The following is a 26392-nucleotide window of genomic DNA, read 5'->3' on the forward strand; positions in this document are numbered from 1 at the left end:
CAGTGGAAAGGACTCAATATTAACTTTGCCCATAATTGTGCTGAATATTCTCTCCTTCACCTATAATTGTATCGAACAAAAACTGCTCCTATATATAGTGAATATATGCAAGGTAAATTTTTATCCTTCCCCGATAATTGTACTTTCGCTCAAGGTCGTCACATTAAATATGTTTTTAACGAAGTAGTATAGTTCTGCATTTTATAGTCACGCGTCCCATTTATGAACAACACTTTCCTTCGTACCTAGCCCTTTCGCACTCCTTCGTTTTAGTGGCGCCCATTTTACTTACAGTTTAATTAAACTTTTTCACGGTATAATGCTTTATTATTTAGTGAAATTTTAATTTAACGACATTATTGGGTTAAAAGACTAAGTAGGTATAAAATATATCAACATAAACCCTAAACGTAATACCAAAACACGCATTTCTTCAATATAAATTAATTCGCCTACTTTTACTACTTTTTACTTTTAATTTTATTACACGTAGTTGAATAATAACTTGAGACATAAATCGCATGAGAACGTTCATTGGTTTATTATGAAAACTCGTGGAAATAGTGTCCCATGGCACCATGAAATAGCATTCTTTGGTTTGTTACAGTGATGTATTTGATAAACTTGTCTTACTATTTATTTTTTAGAACAATTCCATAGAACACAATGGTAGGGAAAAAATGCATGTTTTGACTCTTTTTAAAACCCAGACATAAATTAAAGAATAACCCACCAGTTGCAATATATAATTTGTTCAGCCTATGTCACAAGCCTACAATGTGGTTTATGACATAGTATCCCTGCCATAGAAACCTATGACAAAATGACCACTATCCACTAAAATACAACCATCATCTTTCCGAAAAGTTGGCAGGTTACTACTACTTTTTTAAGTCAATATCCCTGTATTGACCGTGTGTACAATTTATTGTAATATGAATAAATTATGGGTATTCGCATTTCTAAGTAGGCTTCTACCTTAAGAAAGAGTCGCGATTTATTAGTGGCCGCCAAATTTTAATCGGTTTCAATAAGGCGTGTAGTTACTTGGCAACTCCGTTACTTGGCAACTCCGCACCTATTCAAATACTTAGCTGTGAAAAAGTACTAATACTGGCACATCTCAATTACAACGCCCCCGTTTAAGCGTGGGCATAACTTACAATACAATCAGTGACTTCAAGTAACCAGCTTAATACGACATGTAATAACATGCCTATTCAATCTAATACATTGCATCTAATAGAGACCGTTAAATTTATCAATGGACGTCATTTACCAATATACATGCATTACATCATCTATTCGAGTTCATCAAATTCTAATATCGATATCATATATACAATAATATCACTCACTTCAAAACAAAGTTTTATTTGCTGAATATAAAATTACATATCACACAAACCCCAAATACATACAGATAACCCTAAATTATATACAGTGTTTACACAATTTGAAACTAAATTTAATATGTTGACTGTTCAGCTATATAAATTAATGAACAGTCATGTAAGAATAGTATGTATAATGCACACATTGTCATCTACCTGTCTGTCATTTGTGTCTTTATGTGTATTATTTTATATTTTTGTGAATTCTAAAATACAATATTTTGGAAGTTTATAATAATAAGCCATCTATGGATACTTTTATTTTCTTGGCTTTGATGACAAACCGATCCATCCATGCGTTACCATACAATGCATTTCTTTGAAGGATTCATTTTGTCAGTAGCACTACAACCAAATACATCAGAGAATTCTTGTAGATTGGAAATTGAACCAATAACTCTGAAAAACAAATCAAATCCACACATGATACATACGATAATGTAAACTGTAATATATAATGAGATTATTGTGACTATCACTTGAGTGTCAGTTAACCTGGCATTTGTTGCGCCACCTACGTCATCTCACGGTAATGCTTCAGAACTATTAGAACTCTAATATTTGCTTTGAGTGTGAATGCAAACGTCAATTTGATCTTGAATTATTCATATGAATAAACATCTAGATTGCTCATATTTTAAAGATGACGTCATTTGATACATCATTAGTAAGCAGATTTCTATCAACATATGCAACAGTGCAGCACAGTATTGTGCATTTTCACTAAATAACATTAAACATTGCAAATAAATAGCGAAAACGTTTTTAAGCTAACACCATGAACATAAAGAAGGTGCCAGTCAAGCGAACAGCCTTTGTGAATAGGAGTGATAAGTCTTGTTTCATTTACTCGGCATGTGCCAACCATTTCTTTGTATCGGCAAGAAGTAGTAAAAAAGAAACAATACAAAAATAAGAGCAAACAAATATCAGTAAACCGCCGCACATGCTCATGGTTAGGTTTAATGGGTTAATCAAAATAGTTCGAAGCATTGCCAAACTATGACTTATTATCCTGACATGCAATGCACGTAATACAAATATCCTAGTAACGGCCAATAGGAAATATGCCTTGGTTAATTTGTTCCCTTATTAGACAAGGTGCATACCTATACGGCCCGGGACTATGCACGCCAGTCAAGATTCTGTTCCTTGCTCCTTGTTCTGTGTACAGACTACACCATATCTATATAAGTAAAGCAATAAGTCACCAAGTTACTAAATATGATCACATCAGACAAAATAAAATAAAAAAAAATAAAATAAAAATGTTCAATTTTCTTTTCAAATGCCACAAACCACAATCAATATAAACATAGTAAAATGCCAGGTCCTGGTTAAGAGAAAAAAAGACGTAATTACAAACAAAACAGTTAAGTAATTTTAGCAATCATGATGTACCGTACACTCTACACGAATGTGACTCTATGTATTTGTATGTATTGTGTTAATCTTAATATCCTTCATTCCAATTATAATTGCAATTAGTCTAGCAGTTTTTACGAACAAGTTGAACAACTTTTACCAATATAAAAAAATATCTAGTAAATGTACAAATCTTGCAATCAACCATTATCGGCGATGTTTTTCTCTATGATATAAGGTGATTTTTTTTAATTGATGTACATCATACCATATATAGATATATTGTCGTTTAATTTTTATTTTGTAATTGTTGGATCAGTCATTTGTTTTGTAATCTCAAACTTGTGAATTCCCCTTGCCTCGTAAGGTTACTGTTTTTTACATTATTAGGGTTAGGAGAATACCTGTGCGAAATTGACAAATAATAGTTGATCCTGGGTGAGATCGAGTCCTGGTAGACGTAGTTCTTCTGTCCCAGATTTCTCCGCTTCTATCCAGTCACGATAACCCTGAACGATATAAGAACATAACATTTATAATTATCTCAATATATCAATTGTTAGTTTTCATTGAGTTTGAATAATACAATATTGACCTTAACCAGACACGCTCTATTTCCCCTTAGTTTCAAAAAACATAACACTCACAATGTTATCAGCAAACTGATTGCACCAAATCAATGCACACTGCATTATACCACTAATAATGACAGTGCCAACAATGTCAATGGTATATACTGTACAAGCAGAGATAATCGGTTGAAGACAACAACAATACACAACATGGGATTGCAACACGCTCACATAACATAGAGCCTCGTTCAATAATAAAACGCACGTTAAATTATACCAGCAATTTATATGTCCGAATACGTCGTTCTGATTAGGACAGAACGTGTCTTTAATTATGCAAACCGTGGTAATATACACAGTATATCCCGCTTTTTCAAGTTTCATGCTGTCAACTGAACTCGGCAAAAATAATATTTTGCGATATGGACACAATATGAACCCTGGATATTTCGGTTCGAAAAGATGGACAGGAAAAGAAATACGCCAACTACGGCAAGAATTCCCGCCTGCATTGGCTCGCTCGTAAACCCGGTTTTGTCAATTCACAAAACGCAATCGGCGTACGGCAATAACCGCTATTTTTTTAATTTGATGACCATTGAGACGATTTCATATATATATTAACATTGTCGCTAACAACAAATACTCAAGCAAACCTCATAACACCAAGCCGCTCGATGTAACTATAATCGGTGTGTGCTAGTTCCAGAGACCAGTTTTGCACAGTTCAATTCATATATACACTCTCTGACGCTCGGTTGATATATAGTTCGATTGGGCAAAATCTCGTGGTAAACCTGCAGCCTCAGGTGGTGGGTTATTGTTTCACCAACCAACCATCCAACACACCAGTCAGTGGGCAATGTGCGCCCTCACAAGTTTGACAATAAACATACGATACTTACTCGATATGTTTCTCTCAATCCACCGTTGTCGGCGATGTTCTCTCCCTGTGTCTGCACTCCATTTAACTGAAATAAACAGGCATGTCGCCATGAATGTTATGAAATAAACAATCACACGATTTTCTTGTTAAGTGTGACAATATTTAATAGTTAATACCTGTTGAAGGAAGGAAGGATTCTGCCGTGATGTTGAGGAAGGAGACAATGTGAAGAGAGTTATGAAAGTATGAGTGGTGATGCCAGTCTTTGGTAGTCAGAAGACGCATAGAACATTATTTGTGACACTTACTGTCATGTTACGTGAGCGCATTTATAACACTTACTGTCATATTACAAGAGTAGATTGGTGACACTTATTGTCATATTACATGAGTGGATTGGTGACACTTACTGTCATATTAAATGAGTGGATTAGTGACACTTACTGTCATATTACATGGGTGGATTGGAGACACTTACTGTCATATTACATGAGCAGATTGGTGACCTTTACTGTAATATTACATCAGTGGATTGGCGACACTTACTGTCATATTACATGACTAGATTGGCGACACTTACTGTCATATTACATGAGTGGATTAGTGACATTTACTGTCATATTACATGAGTTAATTGATGACACTTACTGTCATATTACATGACTACATTGGCGACACTTACAGTCATATTACATAACAAGATTGGCGACACTTACTGTCATATTACATGACTAGATTGGCGACACTTACTGTCATATTACATGAGTGGATTAGTGACATTTACTGTCATATTACATGAGTTAATTGATGACACTTACTGTCATATTACGTGACTACATTGGCGACACTTACTGTCATATTAAATGAGTGGATTAGTGACACTTACTGTCATATTACATGAGTAGATTGGTGACACTAACTGTCATATTACATGAGTGGATTTGTGACACTTACTGTCATATTAAATGAGTGGATTAGTGACACTTACTGTCATATTACATGAGTAGATTGATGACACTTACTGTCATATTACATGAGTGGCTTGATAACACTTACTCTCATATTACATCAGTGGAATGGCGACACTTACTGTCAAATTACATGAATAAATTGGTGACACTTACTGTAATATTACATGAGTAGATTGGTGACACTTACTGTAATATTACATGAGTAGATTGGTGACACTTACTGTCCTAATACATGAGTAGATTGGTGACACTGTCATATTTCATGAGTTGAATGGTGACACTTACTGTCATAAAACATGAGTGGATTTATAACACTTTCTGCCATAGTACATGAGTAGATTGGTGACACATACTGTAATATTACATGAGTGGATTGATGACACTTACTGTCATATTAAATGAGTAGATTGGTAACACTTACTGTCATGTTACATTAGTGGAATAGTGACACTTACTGTCATATTACATGACTGGATTGGTGACACTGTTGTATTACATGAGTAGATTGGCGACACTTACTCTCATATTACATGAGTGGATTGGTGACACTTACTGTCATATTAAATGAGTAGATTGGTAACACATACTGTCATATTACATTAGTGGATTTATAACACTGTTTTAATACATGAGAGGAATTGCGACACTTACTGTCATATTACATGAGTAGAACCGTGACACTTACTGTCATATTACATGAGTAGATTGGTGACACTTACTGTCCTAATACATGAGTAAATTGGTGACACAGTCATATTACATGAGTTGAATAGTGACACTTACTGTCATAAAACATGAGTGGATTTATAACACTTACTGCCATAGTACATGAGTAGATTGGTGACACTTACTGTCATATTACATGAGTTGATTGGTGACACTTACTGTAATATTACATGAGTTGATTGGTGACACTTACTGTCCTAATACATGAGTAGATTGGTGACACTGTCATATTACATGAGTTGATTGGTGACACTTACTGTCCTAATACATGAGTAGATTGGTGACACTGTCATATTACATGAGTTGAATGGTGACACTTACTGTCATATTACATGAGTGGATTGGTGTCACTTACTGTCATATTACATGAGTGGATTGATAACACTTACTCTCATATTACATGAGTGGAAAAGTGACACTTACTGTCATATTACATGACTGGGTTGGTGACACTTACTGTTGTATTACATGAGTAGATTGGCGACACTTACTCTCATATTACATGAGTGGATTGGTGACACTTACTCTCATATTAAATGAGTAGATTGGTAACACTTACTGTCATATTACATTAGTGGATTTATAACACTGTTTTAATACATGAGTGGAATTGCGACACTTACTGTCATATTACATGAGTAGAACCGTGACACTTACTGTCATATTAAATGAGTAGATTGGTAACACTTACTGTCATGTTACATTAGTGGAATAGTGACACTTACTCTCATATTACATGACTGGATTGGTGACACTTACTGTCATAATACATGAGTAGATTGTAGACACTTACTCTCATATTACAAGAGTGGATTGGTGAGACTTACTGTCATATTACACGAGTCGATTTTTGACACTTACTGTCATATTGCATGAGTGGATTGGTGACACTTACTGTCATATTACATGAGTGGATTGATAACACTTACTCGCATATTACATGAGTGGAAAGGTGACACTTACTGTCATATTACATGAGTAGATTGATGACACTTACTGTCATATTGCATGAGTGGAATGGCGACACTTACTGTCAAATTACATGAATAAATTGGTGACACTTACTGTAATATTACATGAGTAGATTGGTGACACTGTCATATTACATGAGTAGATTGGTGACACTTACTGTCATAATACATGAGTAGATTGTCGACACTTACTCTCATATTACATGACTGGATTGGTGACACTTACTGTCATAATATATGAGTAGATTGTCGACACTTACTCTCATATTACATGAGTGGATTGGTGACACTTACTCTCATATTACATGAGTTGAATGGTGACACTTACTGTCATAAAACATGAGTGGATTTATAACACCTTCTGCCATAGTACATGAGTAGATTGGTGACACTTACTGTAATATTACATGAGTGGATTGGTGACACTTACTGTCATATTAAATGAGTAGATTGGCAACATTTATTGTCATGTTACATTAGTGGAATTGTGACACGTACTGTCATATTACATGACTGGATTGGTAACACTTACTGTCACAATACATGAGTAGATTGTCGACACTTACTGTCATATTACATGAGTGGATTGGTGACACTTACTGTCATAATAAATGAGTAGATTGGTAACACTTACTCTCATATTACATTAGTGGATTTATAACACTGTTTTAATACATGAGTGGAATTGCGACACATACTGTCATATTACATGAGAAGAACCGTGACACTTACTGTCATATTACATGAGTGGATTTTTGACACTTACTGTCATATTACATGAGTGGATTGATAACACTTACTCTCATATTACATGAGTGGATTGGTGACACTTACTGTCATATTACATGAGTAGATTGATGTCACTTACTGTCATATTAAATGAGTGGATTAGTGGCACAGTCATATTATATGACTAGATTGGCGACACTTACTGTCATATTACGTGAGTTAATTGATGACACACACTGTCATATTACATGAGTGGATTGGTGACACTTACTGTCATATTAAATGAGTGGATTAGTGACACTTACTGTCATATTACATGAGTAGATTGATGACACTTACTGTCATATTACATGAGTGGCTTGATAAGACTTACTGTCATATTACATCAGTGGAATGGCGACACTTACTGTCAAATTACATGAATAAATTGGTGACACTTACTGTAATATTACATGAGTAGATTGGTGACACTTACTGTCCTAATACATGAGTAGATTGGTGACACTGTCATATTTCATGAGTTGAATGGTGACACTTACTGTCATAAAACATGAGTGGATTTATAACACTTTCTGCCATAGTACATGAGTAGATTGGTGACACATACTGTAATATTACATGAGTGGATTGATGACACTTACTGTCATATTAAATGAGTAGATTGGTAACACTTACTGTCATGTTACATTAGTGGAATAGTGACACTTACTGTCATATTACATGACTGGATTGGTGACACTGTTGTATTACATGAGTAGATTGGCGACACTTACTCTCATATTACATGAGTGGATTGGTGACACTTACTGTCATATTAAATGAGTAGATTGGTAACACATATACTGTCATATTACATTAGTGGATTTATAACACTGTTTTAATACACGAGAGGAATTGCGACACTTACTGTCATATTACATGAGTAGAACCGTGACACTTACTGTCATATTACATGAGTAGATTGGTGACACTTACTGTCCTAATACATGAGTAAATTGGTGACACAGTCATATTACATGATTTGAATAGTGACACTTACTGTCATAAAACATGAGTGGATTTATAACACTTACTGCCATAGTACATGAGTAGATTGGTGACACTTACTGTCATATTACATGATTGGATTGGTGACACTTACTGTAATATTACATGAGTTGATTGGTGACACTTACTGTCCTAATACATGAGTAGATTGGTGACACTGTCATATTACATGAGTTGATTGGTGACACTTACTGTCCTAATACATGAGTAGATTGGTGACACTGTCATATTACATGAGTTGAATGGTGACACTTACTGTCATATTACATGAGTGGATTGGTGTCACTTACTGTCATATTACATGAGTGGATTGATAACACTTACTCTCATATTACATGAGTGGAAAAGTGACACTTACTGTCATATTACATGACTGGGTTGGTGACACTTACTGTTGTATTACATGAGTAGATTGGCGACACTTACTCTCATATTACATGAGTGGATTGGTGACACTTACTGTCATATTAAATGAGTAGATTGGTAACACTTACTGTCATATTACATTAGTGGATTTATAACACTGTTTTAATACATGAGTGGAATTGCGACACTTACTGTCATATTACATGAGTAGAACCGTGACACTTACTGTCATATTAAATGAGTAGATTGGTAACACTTACTGTCATGTTACATTAGTGGAATAGTGACACTTACTCTCATATTACATGACTGGATTGGTGACACTTACTGTCATAATACATGAGTAGATTGTAGACACTTACTCTCATATTACAAGAGTGGATTGGTGAGACTTACTGTCATATTACACGAGTCGATTTTTGACACTTACTGTCATATTGCATGAGTGGATTGGTGACACTTACTGTCATATTACATGAGTGGATTGATAACACTTACTCGCATATTACATGAGTGGAAAGGTGACACTTACTGTCATATTACACGAGTAGATTGATGACACTTACTGTCATATTGCATGAGTGGAATGGCGACACTTACTGTCAAATTACATGAATAAATTGGTGACACTTACTGTAATATTACATGAGTAGATTGGTGACACTGTCATATTACATGAGTAGATTGGTGACACTTACTGTCATAATACATGAGTAGATTGTCGACACTTACTCTCATATTACATGACTGGATTGGTGACACTTACTGTCATAATATATGAGTAGATTGTCGACACTTACTCTCATATTACATGAGTGGATTGGTGACACTTACTCTCATATTACATGAGTTGAATGGTGACACTTACTGTCATAAAACATGAGTGGATTTATAACACCTTCTGCCATAGTACATGAGTAGATTGGTGACACTTACTGTAATATTACATGAGTGGATTGGTGACACTTACTGTCATATTAAATGAGTAGATTGGCAACACTTATTGTCATGTTACATTAGTGGAATTGTGACACGTACTGTCATATTACATGACTGGATTGGTAACACTTACTGTCACAATACATGAGTAGATTGTCGACACTTACTGTCATATTACATGAGTGGATTGGTGACACTTACTGTCATAATAAATGAGTAGATTGGTAACACTTACTCTCATATTACATTAGTGGATTTATAACACTGTTTTAATACATGAGTGGAATTGCGACACATACTGTCATATTACAGTAGAAGAACCGTGACACTTACTGTCATATTACATGAGTGGATTTTTGACACTTACTGTCATATTACATGAGTGGATTGATAACACTTACTCTCATATTACATGAGTGGATTGGTGACACTTACTGTCATATTACATGAGTAGATTGATGTCACTTACTGTCATATTAAATGAGTGGATTAGTGGCACAGTCATATTATATGACTAGATTGGCGACACTTACTGTCATATTACATGAGTGGATTGATAACACTTACTCTCATATTACATGAGTGGAAAAGTGACACTTACTGTCATATTACATGAGTGGATTGGTGACACTTACTGTCATATTAAATGAGTGGATTAGTGACACTTACTGTCATATTACATGAGTAGATTGATGACACTTACTGTCATATTACATGAGTGGCTTGATAAGACTTACTGTCATATTACATCAGTGGAATGGCGACACTTACTGTCAAATTACATGAATAAATTGGTGACACTTACTGTAATATTACATGAGTAGATTGGTGACACTTACTGTCCTAATACATGAGTAGATTGGTGACACTGTCATATTTCATGAGTTGAATGGTGACACTTACTGTCATAAAACATGAGTGGATTTATAACACTTTCTGCCATAGTACATGAGTAGATTGGTGACACATACTGTAATATTACATGAGTGGATTGATGACACTTACTGTCATATTAAATGAGTAGATTGGTAACACTTACTGTCATGTTACATTAGTGGAATAGTGACACTTACTGTCATATTACATGACTGGATTGGTGACACTGTTGTATTACATGAGTAGATTGGCGACACTTACTCTCATATTACATGAGTGGATTGGTGATACTTACTGTCATATTAAATGAGTAGATTGGTAACACATATACTGTCATATTACATTAGTGGATTTATAACACTGTTTTAATACATGAGAGGAATTGCGACACTTACTGTCATATTACATGAGTAGAACCGTGACACTTACTGTCATATTACATGAGTAGATTGGTGACACTTACTGTCCTAATACATGAGTAAATTGGTGACACAGTCATATTACATGAGTTGAATAGTGACACTTACTGTCATAAAACATGAGTGGATTTATAACACTTACTGCCATAGTACATGAGTAGATTGGTGACACTTACTGTCATATTACATGATTGGATTGGTGACACTTACTGTAATATTACATGAGTTGATTGGTGACACTTACTGTCCTAATACATGAGTAGATTGGTGACACTGTCATATTACATGAGTTGATTGGTGACACTTACTGTCCTAATACATGAGTAGATTGGTGACACTGTCATATTACATGAGTTGAATGGTGACACTTACTGTCATATTACATGAGTGGATTGGTGTCACTTACTGTCATATTACATGAGTGGATTGATAACACTTACTCTCATATTACATGAGTGGAAAAGTGACACTTACTGTCATATTACATGACTGGGTTGGTGACACTTACTGTTGTATTACATGAGTAGATTGGCGACACTTACTCTCATATTACATGAGTGGATTGGTGACACTTACTGTCATATTAAATGAGTAGATTGGTAACACTTACTGTCATATTACATTAGTGGATTTATAACACTGTTTTAATACATGAGTGGAATTGCGACACTTACTGTCATATTACATGAGTAGAACCGTGACACTTACTGTCATATTACATGAGTGGATTGGTGACACTTACTGTAATATTACATGAGTTGATTGTTGACACGTACTGTCCTAATACATGAGTAGATTGGTGACACTGTCATATTACATGAGTTGAATGGTGACACTTACTGTCATAAAACATGAGTGGGTTAATAACACTTACTTCCATAGTACATGAGTAGATTGGCGACACTTACTGTCATATTACATGAGTGGATTAGTGACATTTACTGTCATATTACATGAGTTAATTGATGACACTTACTGTCATATTACGTGACTACATTGGCGACACTTACTGTCATATTAAATGAGTGGATTAGTGACACTTACTGTCATATTACATGAGTAGATTGGTGACACTAACTGTCATATTACATGAGTGGATTTGTGACACTTACTGTCATATTAAATGAGTGGATTAGTGACCCTTACTGTCATATTACATGAGTAGATTGATGACACTTACTGTCATATTACATGAGTGGCTTGATAACACTTACTCTCATATTACATCAGTGGAATGGCGACACTTACTGTCAAATTACATGAATAAATTGGTGACACTTACTGTAATATTACATGAGTAGATTGGTGACACTTACTGTAATATTACATGAGTAGATTGGTGACACTTACTGTCCTAATACATGAGTAGATTGGTGACACTGTCATATTTCATGAGTTGAATGGTGACACTTACTGTCATAAAACATGAGTGGATTTATAACACTTTCTGCCATAGTACATGAGTAGATTGGTGACACATACTGTAATATTACATGAGTGGATTGATGACACTTACTGTCATATTAAATGAGTAGATTGGTAACACTTACTGTCATGTTACATTAGTGGAATAGTGACACTTACTGTCATATTACATGACTGGATTGGTGACACTGTAGTATTACATGAGTAGATTGGCGACACTTACTCTCATATTACATGAGTGGATTGGTGACACTTACTGTCATATTAAATGAGTAGATTGGTAACACATACTGTCATATTACATTAGTGGATTTATAACACTGTTTTAATACATGAGAGGAATTGCGACACTTACTGTCATATTACATGAGTAGAACCGTGACACTTACTGTCATATTACATGAGTAGATTGGTGACACTTACTGTCCTAATACATGAGTAAATTGGTGACACAGTCATATTACATGAGTTGAATAGTGACACTTACTGTCATAAAACATGAGTGGATTTATAACACTTACTGCCATAGTACATGAGTAGATTGGTGACACTTACTGTCATATTACATGATTGGATTGGTGACACTTACTGTAATATTACATGAGTTGATTGGTGACACTTACTGTCCTAATACATGAGTAGATTGGTGACACTGTCATATTACATGAGTTGATTGGTGACACTTACTGTCCTAATACATGAGTAGATTGGTGACACTGTCATATTACATGAGTTGAATGGTGACACTTACTGTCATATTACATGAGTGGATTGGTGTCACTTACTGTCATATTACATGAGTGGATTGATAACACTTACTCTCATATTACATGAGTGGAAAAGTGACACTTACTGTCATATTACATGACTGGGTTGGTGACACTTACTGTTGTATTACATGAGTAGATTGGCGACACTTACTCTCATATTACATGAGTGGATTGGTGACACTTACTGTCATATTAAATGAGTAGATTGGTAACACTTACTGTCATGTTACATTAGTGGAATAGTGACACTTACTCTCATATTGCATGACTGGATTGGTGACACTTACTGTCATAATACATGAGTAGATTGTAGACACTTACTCTCATATTACAAGAGTGGATTGGTGAGACTTACTGTCATATTACACGAGTCGATTTTTGACACTTACTGTCATATTGCATGAGTGGATTGGTGACACTTACTGTCATATTACATGAGTGGATTGATAACACTTACTCGCATATTACATGAGTGGAAAGGTGACACTTACTGTCATATTACATGAGTAGATTGATGACACTTACTGTCATATTGCATGAGTGGAATGGCGACACTTACAGTCAAATTACATGAATAAATTGGTGACACTTACTGTAATATTACATGAGTAGATTGGTGACACTGTCATATTACATGAGTAGATTGGTGACACTTACTGTCATAATACATGAGTAGATTGTCGACACTTACTCTCATATTACATGACTGGATTGGTGACACTTACTGTCATAATATATGAGTAGATTGTCGACACTTACTCTCATATTACATGAGTGGATTGGTGACACTTACTCTCATATTACATGAGTTGAATGGTGACACTTACTGTCATAAAACATGAGTGGATTTATAACACCTTCTGCCATAGTACATGAGTAGATTGGTGACACTTACTGTAATATTACATGAGTGGATTGGTGACACTTACTGTCATATTAAATGAGTAGATTGGCAACACTTATTGTCATGTTACATTAGTGGAATTGTGACACGTACTGTCATATTACATGACTGGATTGGTAACACTTACTGTCACAATACATGAGTAGATTGTCGACACTTACTGTCATATTACATGAGTGGATTGGTGACACTTACTGTCATAATAAATGAGTAGATTGGTAACACTTACTCTCATATTACATTAGTGGATTTATAACACTGTTTTAATACATGAGTGGAATTGCGACACATACTGTCATATTACATGAGAAGAACCGTGACACTTACTGTCATATTACATGAGTGGATTTTTGACACTTACTGTCATATTACATGAGTGGATTGATAACACTTACTCTCATATTACATGAGTGGATTGGTGACACTTACTGTCATATTACATGAGTAGATTGATGTCACTTACTGTCATATTAAATGAGTGGATTAGTGGCACAGTCATATTATATGACTTGATTGGCGACACTTACTTTCATATTACGTGAGTTAATTGATGACACACACTGTCATATTACATGAGTGGATTGGTGACACTTACTGTCATATTAAATGAGTGGATTAGTGACACTTACTGTCATATTACATGAGTAGATTGATGACACTTACTGTCATATTACATGAGTGGCTTGATAACACTTACTCTCATATTACATCAGTGGAATGGCGACACTTACTGTCAAATTACATGAATAAATTGGTGACACTTACTGTAATATTACATGAGTAGATTGGTGACACTTACTGTAATATTACATGAGTAGATTGGTGACACTTACTGTCCTAATACATGAGTAGATTGGTGACACTGTCATATTTCATGAGTTGAATGGTGACACTTACTGTCATAAAACATGAGTGGATTTATAACACTTTCTGCCATAGTACATGAGTAGATTGGTGACACATACTGTAATATTACATGAGTGGATTGATGACACTTACTGTCATATTAAATGAGCAGATTGGTAACACTTACTGTCATGTTACATTAGTGGAATAGTGACACTTACTGTCATATTACATGACTGGATTGGTGACACTGTAGTATTACATGAGTAGATTGGCGACACTTACTCTCATATTACATGAGTGGATTGGTGACACTTACTGTCATATTAAATGAGTAGATTGGTAACACATACTGTCATATTACATTAGTGGATTTATAACACTGTTTTAATACATGAGAGGAATTGCGACACTTACTGTCATATTACATGAGTAGAACCGTGACACTTACTGTCATATTACATGAGTAGATTGGTGACACTTACTGTCCTAATACATGAGTAAATTGGTGACACAGTCATATTACATGAGTTGAATAGTGACACTTACTGTCATAAAACATGAGTGGATTTATAACACTTACTGCCATAGTACATGAGTAGATTGGTGACACTTACTGTCATATTACATGATTGGATTGGTGACACTTACTGTTATATTACATGAGTTGATTGGTGACACTTACTGTCCTAATACATGAGTAGATTGGTGACACTGTCATATTACATGAGTTGATTGGTGACACTTACTGTCCTAATACATGAGTAGATTGGTGACACTGTCATATTACATGAGTTGAATGGTGACACTTACTGTCATATTACATGAGTGGATTGGTGTCACTTACTGTCATATTACATGAGTGGATTGATAACACTTACTCTCATATTACATGAGTGGAAAAGTGACACTTACTGTCATATTACATGACTGGGTTGGTGACACTTACTGTTGTATTACATGAGTAGATTGGCGACACTTACTCTCATATTACATGAGTGGATTGGTGACACTTACTGTCATATTAAATGAGTAGATTGGTAACACTTACTGTCATATTACATTAGTGGATTTATAACACTGTTTTAATACATGAGTGGAATTGCGACACTTACTGTCATATTACATGAGTAGAACCGTGACACTTACTGTCATATTAAATGAGTAGATTGGTAACACTTACTGTCATGTTACATTAGTGGAATAGTGACACTTACTCTCATATTACATGACTGGATTGGTGACACTTACTGTCATAATACATGAGTAGATTGTAGACAATTACTCTCATATTACAAGAGTGGATTGGTGAGACTTACTGTCATATTACACGAGTCGATTTTTGACACTTACTGTCATATTGCATGAGTGGATTGGTGACACTTACTGTCATATTACATGAGTGGATTGATAACACTTACTCGCATATTACATGAGTGGAAAGGTGACACTTACTGTCATATTACATGAGTAGATTGATGACACGTACTGTCATATTGCATGAGTGGAATGGCGACACTTACTGTCAAATTACATGAATAAATTGGTGACACTTACTGTAATATTACATGAGTAGATTGGTGACACTGTCATATTACATGAGTAGATTGGTGACACTTACTGTCATAATACATGAGTAGATTGTCGACACTTACTCTCATATTACATGACTGGATTGGTGACACTTACTGTCATAATATATGAGTAGATTGTCGACACTTACTCTCATATTACATGAGTGGATTGGTGACACTTACTCTCATATTACATGAGTTGAATGGTGACACTTACTGTCATAAAACATGAGTGGATTTATAACACCTTCTGCCATAGTACATGAGTAGATTGGTGACACTTACTGTAATATTACATGAGTGGATTGGTGACACTTACTGTCATATTAAATGAGTAGATTGGCAACACTTATTGTCATGTTACATTAGTGGAATTGTGACACGTACTGTCATATTACATGACTGGATTGGTAACACTTACTGTCACAATACATGAGTAGATTGTCGACACTTACTGTCATATTACATGAGTGGATTGGTGACACTTACTGTCATAATAAATGAGTAGATTGGTAACACTTACTCTCATATTACATTAGTGGATTTATAACACTGTTTTAATACATGAGTGGAATTGCGACACATACTGTCATATTACATGAGAAGAACCGTGACACTTACTGTCATATTACATGAGTGGATTTTTGACACTTACTGTCATATTACATGAGTGGATTGATAACACTTACTCTCATATTACATGAGTGGATTGGTGACACTTACTGTCATATTACATGAGTAGATTGATGTCACTTACTGTCATATTAAATGAGTGGATTAGTGGCACAGTCATATTATATGACTAGATTGGCGACACTTACTGTCATATTACGTGAGTTAATTGATGACACACACTGTCATATTACATGAGTGGATTGGTGACACTTACTGTCATATTAAATGAGTGGATTAGTGACACTTACTGTCATATTACATGAGTAGATTGATGACACTTACTGTCATATTACATGAGTGGCTTGATAAGACTTACTGTCATATTACATCAGTGGAATGGCGACACTTACTGTCAAATTACATGAATAAATTGGTGACACTTACTGTAATATTACATGAGTAGATTGGTGACACTTACTGTCCTAATACATGAGTAGATTGGTGACACTGTCATATTTCATGAGTTGAATGGTGACACTTACTGTCATAAAACATGAGTGGATTTATAACACTTTCTGCCATAGTACATGAGTAGATTGGTGACACATACTGTAATATTACATGAGTGGATTGATGACACTTACTGTCATATTAAATGAGTAGATTGGTAACACTTACTGTCATGTTACATTAGTGGAATAGTGACACTTACTGTCATATTACATGACTGGATTGGTGACACTTACTGTCATATTAAATGAGTGGATTGGTGACACTTACTGTCATATTACATTAGTGGATTTATAACACTGTTTTAATACATGAGAGGAATTGCGACACTTACTGTCATATTACATGAGTGGATTGGTGACACTTACTGTCATATTAAATGAGTAGATTGGTAACACATATACTGTCATATTACATTAGTGGATTTATAACACTGTTTTAATACATGAGAGGAATTGCGACACTTACTGTCATATTACATGAGTAGAACCGTGACACTTACTGTCATATTACATGAGTAGATTGGTGACACTTACTGTCCTAATACCTGAGTAAATTGGTGACACAGTCATATTACATGAGTTGAATAGTGACACTTACTGTCATAAAACATGAGTGGATTTATAACACTTACTGCCATAGTACATGAGTAGATTGGTGACACTTACTGTCATATTACATGATTGGATTGGTGACACTTACTGTAATATTACATGAGTTGATTGGTGACACTTACTGTCCTAATACATGAGTAGATTGGTGACACTGTCATATTACATGAGTTGAATGGTGACACTTACTGTCATATTACATGAGTGGATTGGTGTCACTTACTGTCATATTACATGAGTGGATTGATAACACTTACTCTCATATTACATGAGTGGAAAAGTGACACTTACTGTCATATTACATGACTGGGTTGGTGACACTTACTGTTGTATTACATGAGTAGATTGGCGACACTTACTCTCATATTACATGAGTGGATTGGTGACACTTACTGTCATATTAAATGAGTAGATTGGTAACACTTACTGTCATATTACATTAGTGGATTTATAACACTGTTTTAATACATGAGTGGAATTGCGACACTTACTGTCATATTACATGAGTAGAACCGTGACACTTACTGTCATATTACATGAGTGGATTGGTGACACTTACTGTAATATTACATGAGTTGATTGGTGACACGTACTGTCCTAATACATGAGTAGATTGGTGACACTGTCATATTACATGAGTTGAATGGTGACACTTACTGTCATAAAACATGAGTGGGTTAATAACACTTACTTCCATAGTACATGAGTAGATTGGTGACACTTACTGTCATATTATATGAGTGGATTGGTGACACTTACTGTCATATTAAATGAGTAGATTGGTAACACTTATTGTCATAATACATGAGTAGATTGTTGAGACTTACTGTCATATTACACGAGAGGATTTTTGACACTTACTGTAATATTACATGAGTGGATTGGTGACACTTACTCTCATATTACACGAGTGGATTGATAACACTTACTCTCATATTACATGAGTGGAATGGTGACACTTACTGTCATATTACATGAGTAGATTGATGTCACTTACTGTCATATTAAATGAGTGGATTAGTGGCACAGTCATATTATATGACTAGATTGGTGACACTTACTGTCCTAATACAGGAGTAGATTGGTGACACTGTCATATTTCATGAGTTGAATGGTGACACTTACTGTCATAAAACATGAGTGGATTCATAACACTTTCTGCCATAGTACATGAGTAGATTGGTGACACATACTGTAATATTACATGAGTGGATTGATGACACTTACTGTCATATTAAATGAGTAGATTGGTAACACTTACTGTCATGTTACATTAGTGGAATAGTGACACTTACTGTCATATTACATGACTGGATTGGTGACACTTACTGTTGTATTACATGAGTAGATTGGCGACACTTACTCTCATATTACATGAGTGGATTGGTGACACTTACTGTCATATTAAATGAGTAGATTGGTAACACTTACTGTCATATTACATTAGTGGATTTATAACACTGTTTTAATACATGAGAGGAATTGCGACACTTACTGTCATATTACATGAGTAGAACCGTGACACTTACTGTCATATTGCATGAGTAGATTGGTGACACTTACTGTCCTAATACATGAGTAGATTGGTGACACAGTCATATTACATGAGTTGAATAGTGACATTTACTGTCATAAAACATGAGTGGATTCATAACACTTTCTGCCATAGTACATGAGTAGATTGGTGACACATACTGTAATATTACATGAGTGGATTGATGACACTTACTGTCATATTAAATGAGTAGATTGGTAACACTTACTGTCATGTTACATTAGTGGAATAGTGACACTTACTGTCATATTACATGACTGGATTGGTGACACTTACTGTTGTATTACATGAGTAGATTGGCGACACTTACTCTCATATTACATGAGTGGATTGGTGACACTTACTGTCATATTAAATGAGTAGATTGGTAACACTTACTGTCATATTACATTAGTGGATTTATAACACTGTTTTAATACATGAGAGGAATTGCGACACTTACTGTCATATTACATGAGTAGAACCGTGACACTTACTGTCATATTGCATGAGTAGATTGGTGACACTTACTGTCCTAATACATGAGTAGATTGGTGACACAGTCATATTACATGAGTTGAATAGTGACATTTACTGTCATAAAACATGAGTGGATTTATAACACTTACTGCCATAGTACATGAGTAGATTGGTGACACTTACTGTCATATTACATGAATGGATTGGTGACACTTACTGTAATATTACATGAGTTGATTGGTGACACGTACTGTCCTAATACATGAGTAGATTGGTGACACTGTCATATTACATGAGTTGAATGGTGACACTTACTGTCATAAAACATGAATGGATTAATAACACTTACTTCCATAGTACATGAATAGATTGGTGACACTTACTGTCATATTACATGAGTGGATTGGTAACACTTATTGTCATAATACATGAGTAGATTGGTGAGACTTACTGTCATATTACACGCGTGAATTTTTTACACTTACTGTCATATTACATGAGTGGATTGGTGACACTTACTGTCATATTACATGAGTGGATTGATAACACTTACTCTCATATTATATGAGTGGAATGGTGACACTTACTGTAATATTACATGAGTAGATTGATGCCTCTTACTGTCATATTAAATGAGTGGATTAGTGACACAGTCATATTACATGACTAGATTGGCGACACTTACTGTCATATTACATGAGTTAATTGATGACACACACTGTCATATTACATGAGTGGATTGGTGACACTTACTGTCATATTAAATGAGTGGATTAGTGACACTTACTGTCATATTACATGAGTAGATTGATGACTCTTACTGTCATATTACATCAGTATATCGGTAACACTTCCTTTCATATTACATGAACAGATTGGAGACACTTACTGTCATATTACATGAGTGGCTTGATAACACTTACTCTCATATTACATCAGTGGAATGACGACACTTACTGTCAAATTACATGAATAAATTGGTGACACTTACTGTAATATTACATGAGTAGATTGGTGACACTTACTGTTCTAATACATGAGTAGATTGGTGACACTGTCATATTACATGAGTTGAATGGTGACACTTACTGTCATAAAACATGAGTGGATTTATAACACTTTCTGCCATAGTACATGAGTAGATTGGTGACACTTACTGTAATATTACATGAGTGGATTGGTGACACTTACTGTCATATTAAATGAGTAGATTGGTAACACTTACTGTCATGTTACATTAGTGGAATAGTGACACTTACTCTCATATTACATGACTGGATTGGTGACACTTACTGTCATAATACATGAGTAGATTGTAGACACTTACTCTCATATTACAAGAGTGGATTGGTGAGACTTACTGTCATATTATACGAGTCGATTTTTGACACTTACTGTCATATTGCATGAGTGGATTGGTGACACTTACTGTCATATTACACGAGTGGATTGATAACACTTACTCTCATATTACATGAGTGGAATGGTGACACTTACTGTCATATTACATGAGTAGATTGATGTCACTTACTGTCATATTAAATGAGTGGATTAGTGGCACAGTCATATTATATGACTAGATTGGCGACACTTACTGTCATATTACGTGAGTTAATTGATGACACACACTGTCATATTACATGAGTGGATTGGTGACACTTACTGTCATATTAAATGAGTGGATTAGTGACACTTACTGTCCTAATACATGAGTAGATTGGTGACACTGTCATATTTCATGAGTTGAATGGTGACACTTACTGTCATAAAACATGAGTGGATTTATAACACTTTCTGCCATAGTACATGAGTAGATTGGTGACACATACTGTAATATTACATGAGTGGATTGATGACACTTACTGTCATATTAAATGAGTAGATTGGTAACACTTACTGTCATGTTACATTAGTGGAATAGTGACACTTACTGTCATATTACATGACTGGATTGGTGACACTTACTGTTGTATTACATGAGTAGATTGGCGACACTTACTCTCATATTACATGAGTGGATTGGTGACACTTACTGTCATATTAAATGAGTAGATTGGTAACACTTACTGTCATATTACATTAGTGGATTTATAACACTGTTTTAATACATGAGAGGAATTACGACACTTACTGTCATATTACATGAGTAGAACCGTGACACTTACTGTCATATTACATGAGTAGATTGGTGACACTTACTGTCCTAATACATGAGTAGATTGGTGACACAGTCATATTACATGAGTTGAATAGTGACACTTACTGTCATAAAACATAAGTGGATTTATAACACTTACTGCCATAGTACATGAGTAGATTGGTGACACTTACTGTCATATTACATGAATGGATTGGTGACACTTACTGTAATATTACATGAGTTGATTGGTGACACGTACTGTCCTAATACACGTGTAGATTGGTGACACTGTCATATTACATGAGTTGAATGGTGACACTTACTGTCATAAAACATGAGTGGATTAATAACACTTACTTCCATAGTACATGAATAGATTGGTGACACTTACTGTCATATTACATGAGTGGATTGGTAACACTTATTGTCATAATACATGAGTAGATTGGTGAGACTTACTGTCATATTACACGCGTGAATTTTTTACACTTACTGTCATATTACATGAGTGGATTGGTGACACTTACTGTCATATTACATGAGTGGATTGATAACACTTACTCTCATATTATATGAGTGGAATGGTGACACTTACTGTAATATTACATGAGTAGATTGATGCCACTTACTGTCATATTAAATGAGTGGATTAGTGACACAGTCATATTACATGACTAGATTGGCGACACTTACTGTCATATTACATGAGTTAATTGATGACACACACTGTCATATTACATGAGTGGATTGATAACACTTACTCTCATATTATATGAGTGGAATGGTGACACTTACTGTAATATTACATGAGTAGATTGATGCCACTTACTGTCATATTAAATGAGTGGATTAGTGACACTTCCTTTCATATTACATGAACAGATTGGAGACACTTACTGTCATATTACATGAGTGGCTTGATAACACTTACTCTCATATTACATCAGTGGAATGACGACACTTACTGTCAAATTACATGAATAAATTGGTGACACTTACTGTAATATTACATGAGTAGATTGGTGACACTTACTGTTCTAATACATGAGTAGATTGGTGACACTGTCATATTACATGAGTTGAATGGTGACAATTACTGTCATAAAACATGAGTGGATTTATAACACTTTCTGCCATAGTACATGAGTAGATTGGTGACACTTACTGTAATATTACATGAGTGGATTGGTGACACTTACTGTCATATTAAATGAGTAGATTGGTAACACTTACTGTCATGTTACATTAGTGGAATAGTGACACTTACTCTCATATTACATGACTGGATTGGTGACACTTACTGTCATAATACATGAGTAGATTGTAGACACTTACTCTCATATTACAAGAGTGGATTGGTGAGACTTACTGTCATATTACACGAGTCGATTTTTGACACTTACTGTCATATTGCATGAGTGGATTGGTGACACTTACTGTCATATTACATGAGTGGATTGATAACACTTACTCGCATATTACATGAGTGGAAAGGTGACACTTACTGTCATATTACATGAGTAGATTGATGACACTTACTGTCATATTGCATGAGTGGAATGGCGACACTTACTGTCAAATTACATGAATAAATTGGTGACACTTACTGTAATATTACATGAGTAGATTGGTGACACTGTCATATTACATGAGTAGATTGGTGACACTTACTGTCATAATACATGAGTAGATTGTCGACACTTACTCTCATATTACATGACTGGATTGGTGACACTTACTGTCATAATATATGAGTAGATTGTTGACACTTACTCTCATATTACATGAGTGGATTGGTGACACTTACTCTCATATTACATGAGTTGAATGGTGACACTTACTGTCATAAAACATGAGTGGATTTATAACACCTTCTGCCATAGTACATGAGTAGATTGTAGACACTTACTCTCATATTACAAGAGTGGATTGGTGACACTTACTGTAATATTACATGAGTGGATTGGTGACACTTACTGTCATATTAAATGAGTAGATTGGCAACACTTATTGTCATGTTACATTAGTGGAATTGTGACACGTACTGTCATATTACATGACTGGATTGGTAACACTTACTGTCACAATACATGAGTAGATTGTCGACACTTACTGTCATATTACATGAGTGGATTGGTGACACTTACTGTCATAATAAATGAGTAGATTGGTAACACTTACTCTCATATTACATTAGTGGATTTATAACACTGTTTTAATACATGAGTGGAATTGCGACACATACTGTCATATTACATGAGAAGAACCGTGACACTTACTGTCATATTACATGAGTGGATTTTTGACACTTACTGTCATATTACATGAGTGGATTGATAACACTTACTCTCATATTACATGAGTGGATTGGTGACACTTACTGTCATATTACATGAGTAGATTGATGTCACTTACTGTCATATTAAATGAGTGGATTAGTGGCACAGTCATATTATATGACTAGATTGGCGACACTTACTGTCATATTACGTGAGTTAATTGATGACACACACTGTCATATTACATGAGTGGATTGGTGACACTTACTGTCATATTAAATGAGTGGATTAGTGACACTTACTGTCATATTACATGAGTAGATTGATGACACTTACTGTCATATTACATGAGTAGATTGGTGACACTTACTGTCATATTACATGAATGGATTGGTGACACTTACTGTAATATTACATGAGTTGATTGGTGACACGTACTGTCCTAATACACGTGTAGATTGGTGACACTGTCATATTACATGAGTTGAATGGTGACACTTACTGTCATAAAACATGAGTGGATTAATAACACTTACTTCCATAGTACATGAATAGATTGGTGACACTTACTGTCATATTACATGAGTGGATTGGTAACACTTATTGTCATAATACATGAGTAGATTAGTGAGACTTACTGTCATATTACACGCGTGAATTTTTTACACTTACTGTCATATTACATGAGTGGATTGGTGACACTTACTGTCATATTACATGAGTGGATTGATAACACTTACTCTCATATTATATGAGTGGAATGGTGACACTTACAGTAATATTGCATGAGTAGATTGATGACTCTTACTGTCATATTACATCAGTATATCGGTAACACTTCCTTTCATATTACATGAACAGATTGGAGACACTTACTGTCATATTACATGAGTGGCTTGATAACACTTACTCTCATATTACATCAGTGGAATGACGACACTTACTGTCAAATTACATGAATAAATTGGTGACACTTACTGTAATATTACATGAGTAGATTGGTGACACTTACTGTTCTAATACATGAGTAGATTGGTGACACTGTCATATTACATGAGTTGAATGGTGACAATTACTGTCATAAAACATGAGTGGATTTATAACACTTTCTGCCATAGTACATGAGTAGATTGGTGACACTTACTGTAATATTACATGAGTGGATTGGTGACACTTACTGTCATATTAAATGAGTAGATTGGTAACACTTACTGTCATGTTACATTAGTGGAATAGTGACACTTACTCTCATATTACATGACTGGATTGGTGACACTTACTGTCATAATACATGAGTAGATTGTAGACACTTACTCTCATATTACAAGAGTGGATTGGTGAGACTTACTGTCATATTACACGAGTCGATTTTTGACACTTACTGTCATAATACATGAGTAGATTGTAGACACTTACTCTCATATTACAAGAGTGGATTGGTGA

At 34.9% G+C, this 26392-nt stretch overlaps 1 protein-coding gene across 1 annotated transcript in view; it reads right to left on the reverse strand.

Annotated features, from left to right (window-relative positions):
* Window positions 1-1354: 1354 nt before the first annotated feature.
* The window catches only part of LOC102808927 (neprilysin-1-like), a 60967-nt gene continuing 35929 nt past the window's right edge, over window positions 1355-26392 (reverse strand). Inside the window, exons 17-20 of the mRNA XM_085490778.1 lie at window positions 4237-4302; window positions 3164-3268; window positions 2504-2580; window positions 1355-1793 (exon numbers count right to left, since the gene is read on the reverse strand). Coding sequence (XP_085346904.1) covers window positions 1694-1793; window positions 2504-2580; window positions 3164-3268; window positions 4237-4302 — 348 coding nt within the window. The 3' untranslated portion in view covers window positions 1355-1693. The remainder of the gene's footprint in view (window positions 1794-2503; window positions 2581-3163; window positions 3269-4236; window positions 4303-26392) is intronic.

This window comes from Saccoglossus kowalevskii, chromosome 15 (genome assembly GCF_978046115.1).
Source record: "Saccoglossus kowalevskii chromosome 15, keSacKowa6.1, whole genome shotgun sequence".
NCBI classification, from domain to species: Eukaryota; Metazoa; Hemichordata; class Enteropneusta; family Harrimaniidae; genus Saccoglossus; species Saccoglossus kowalevskii.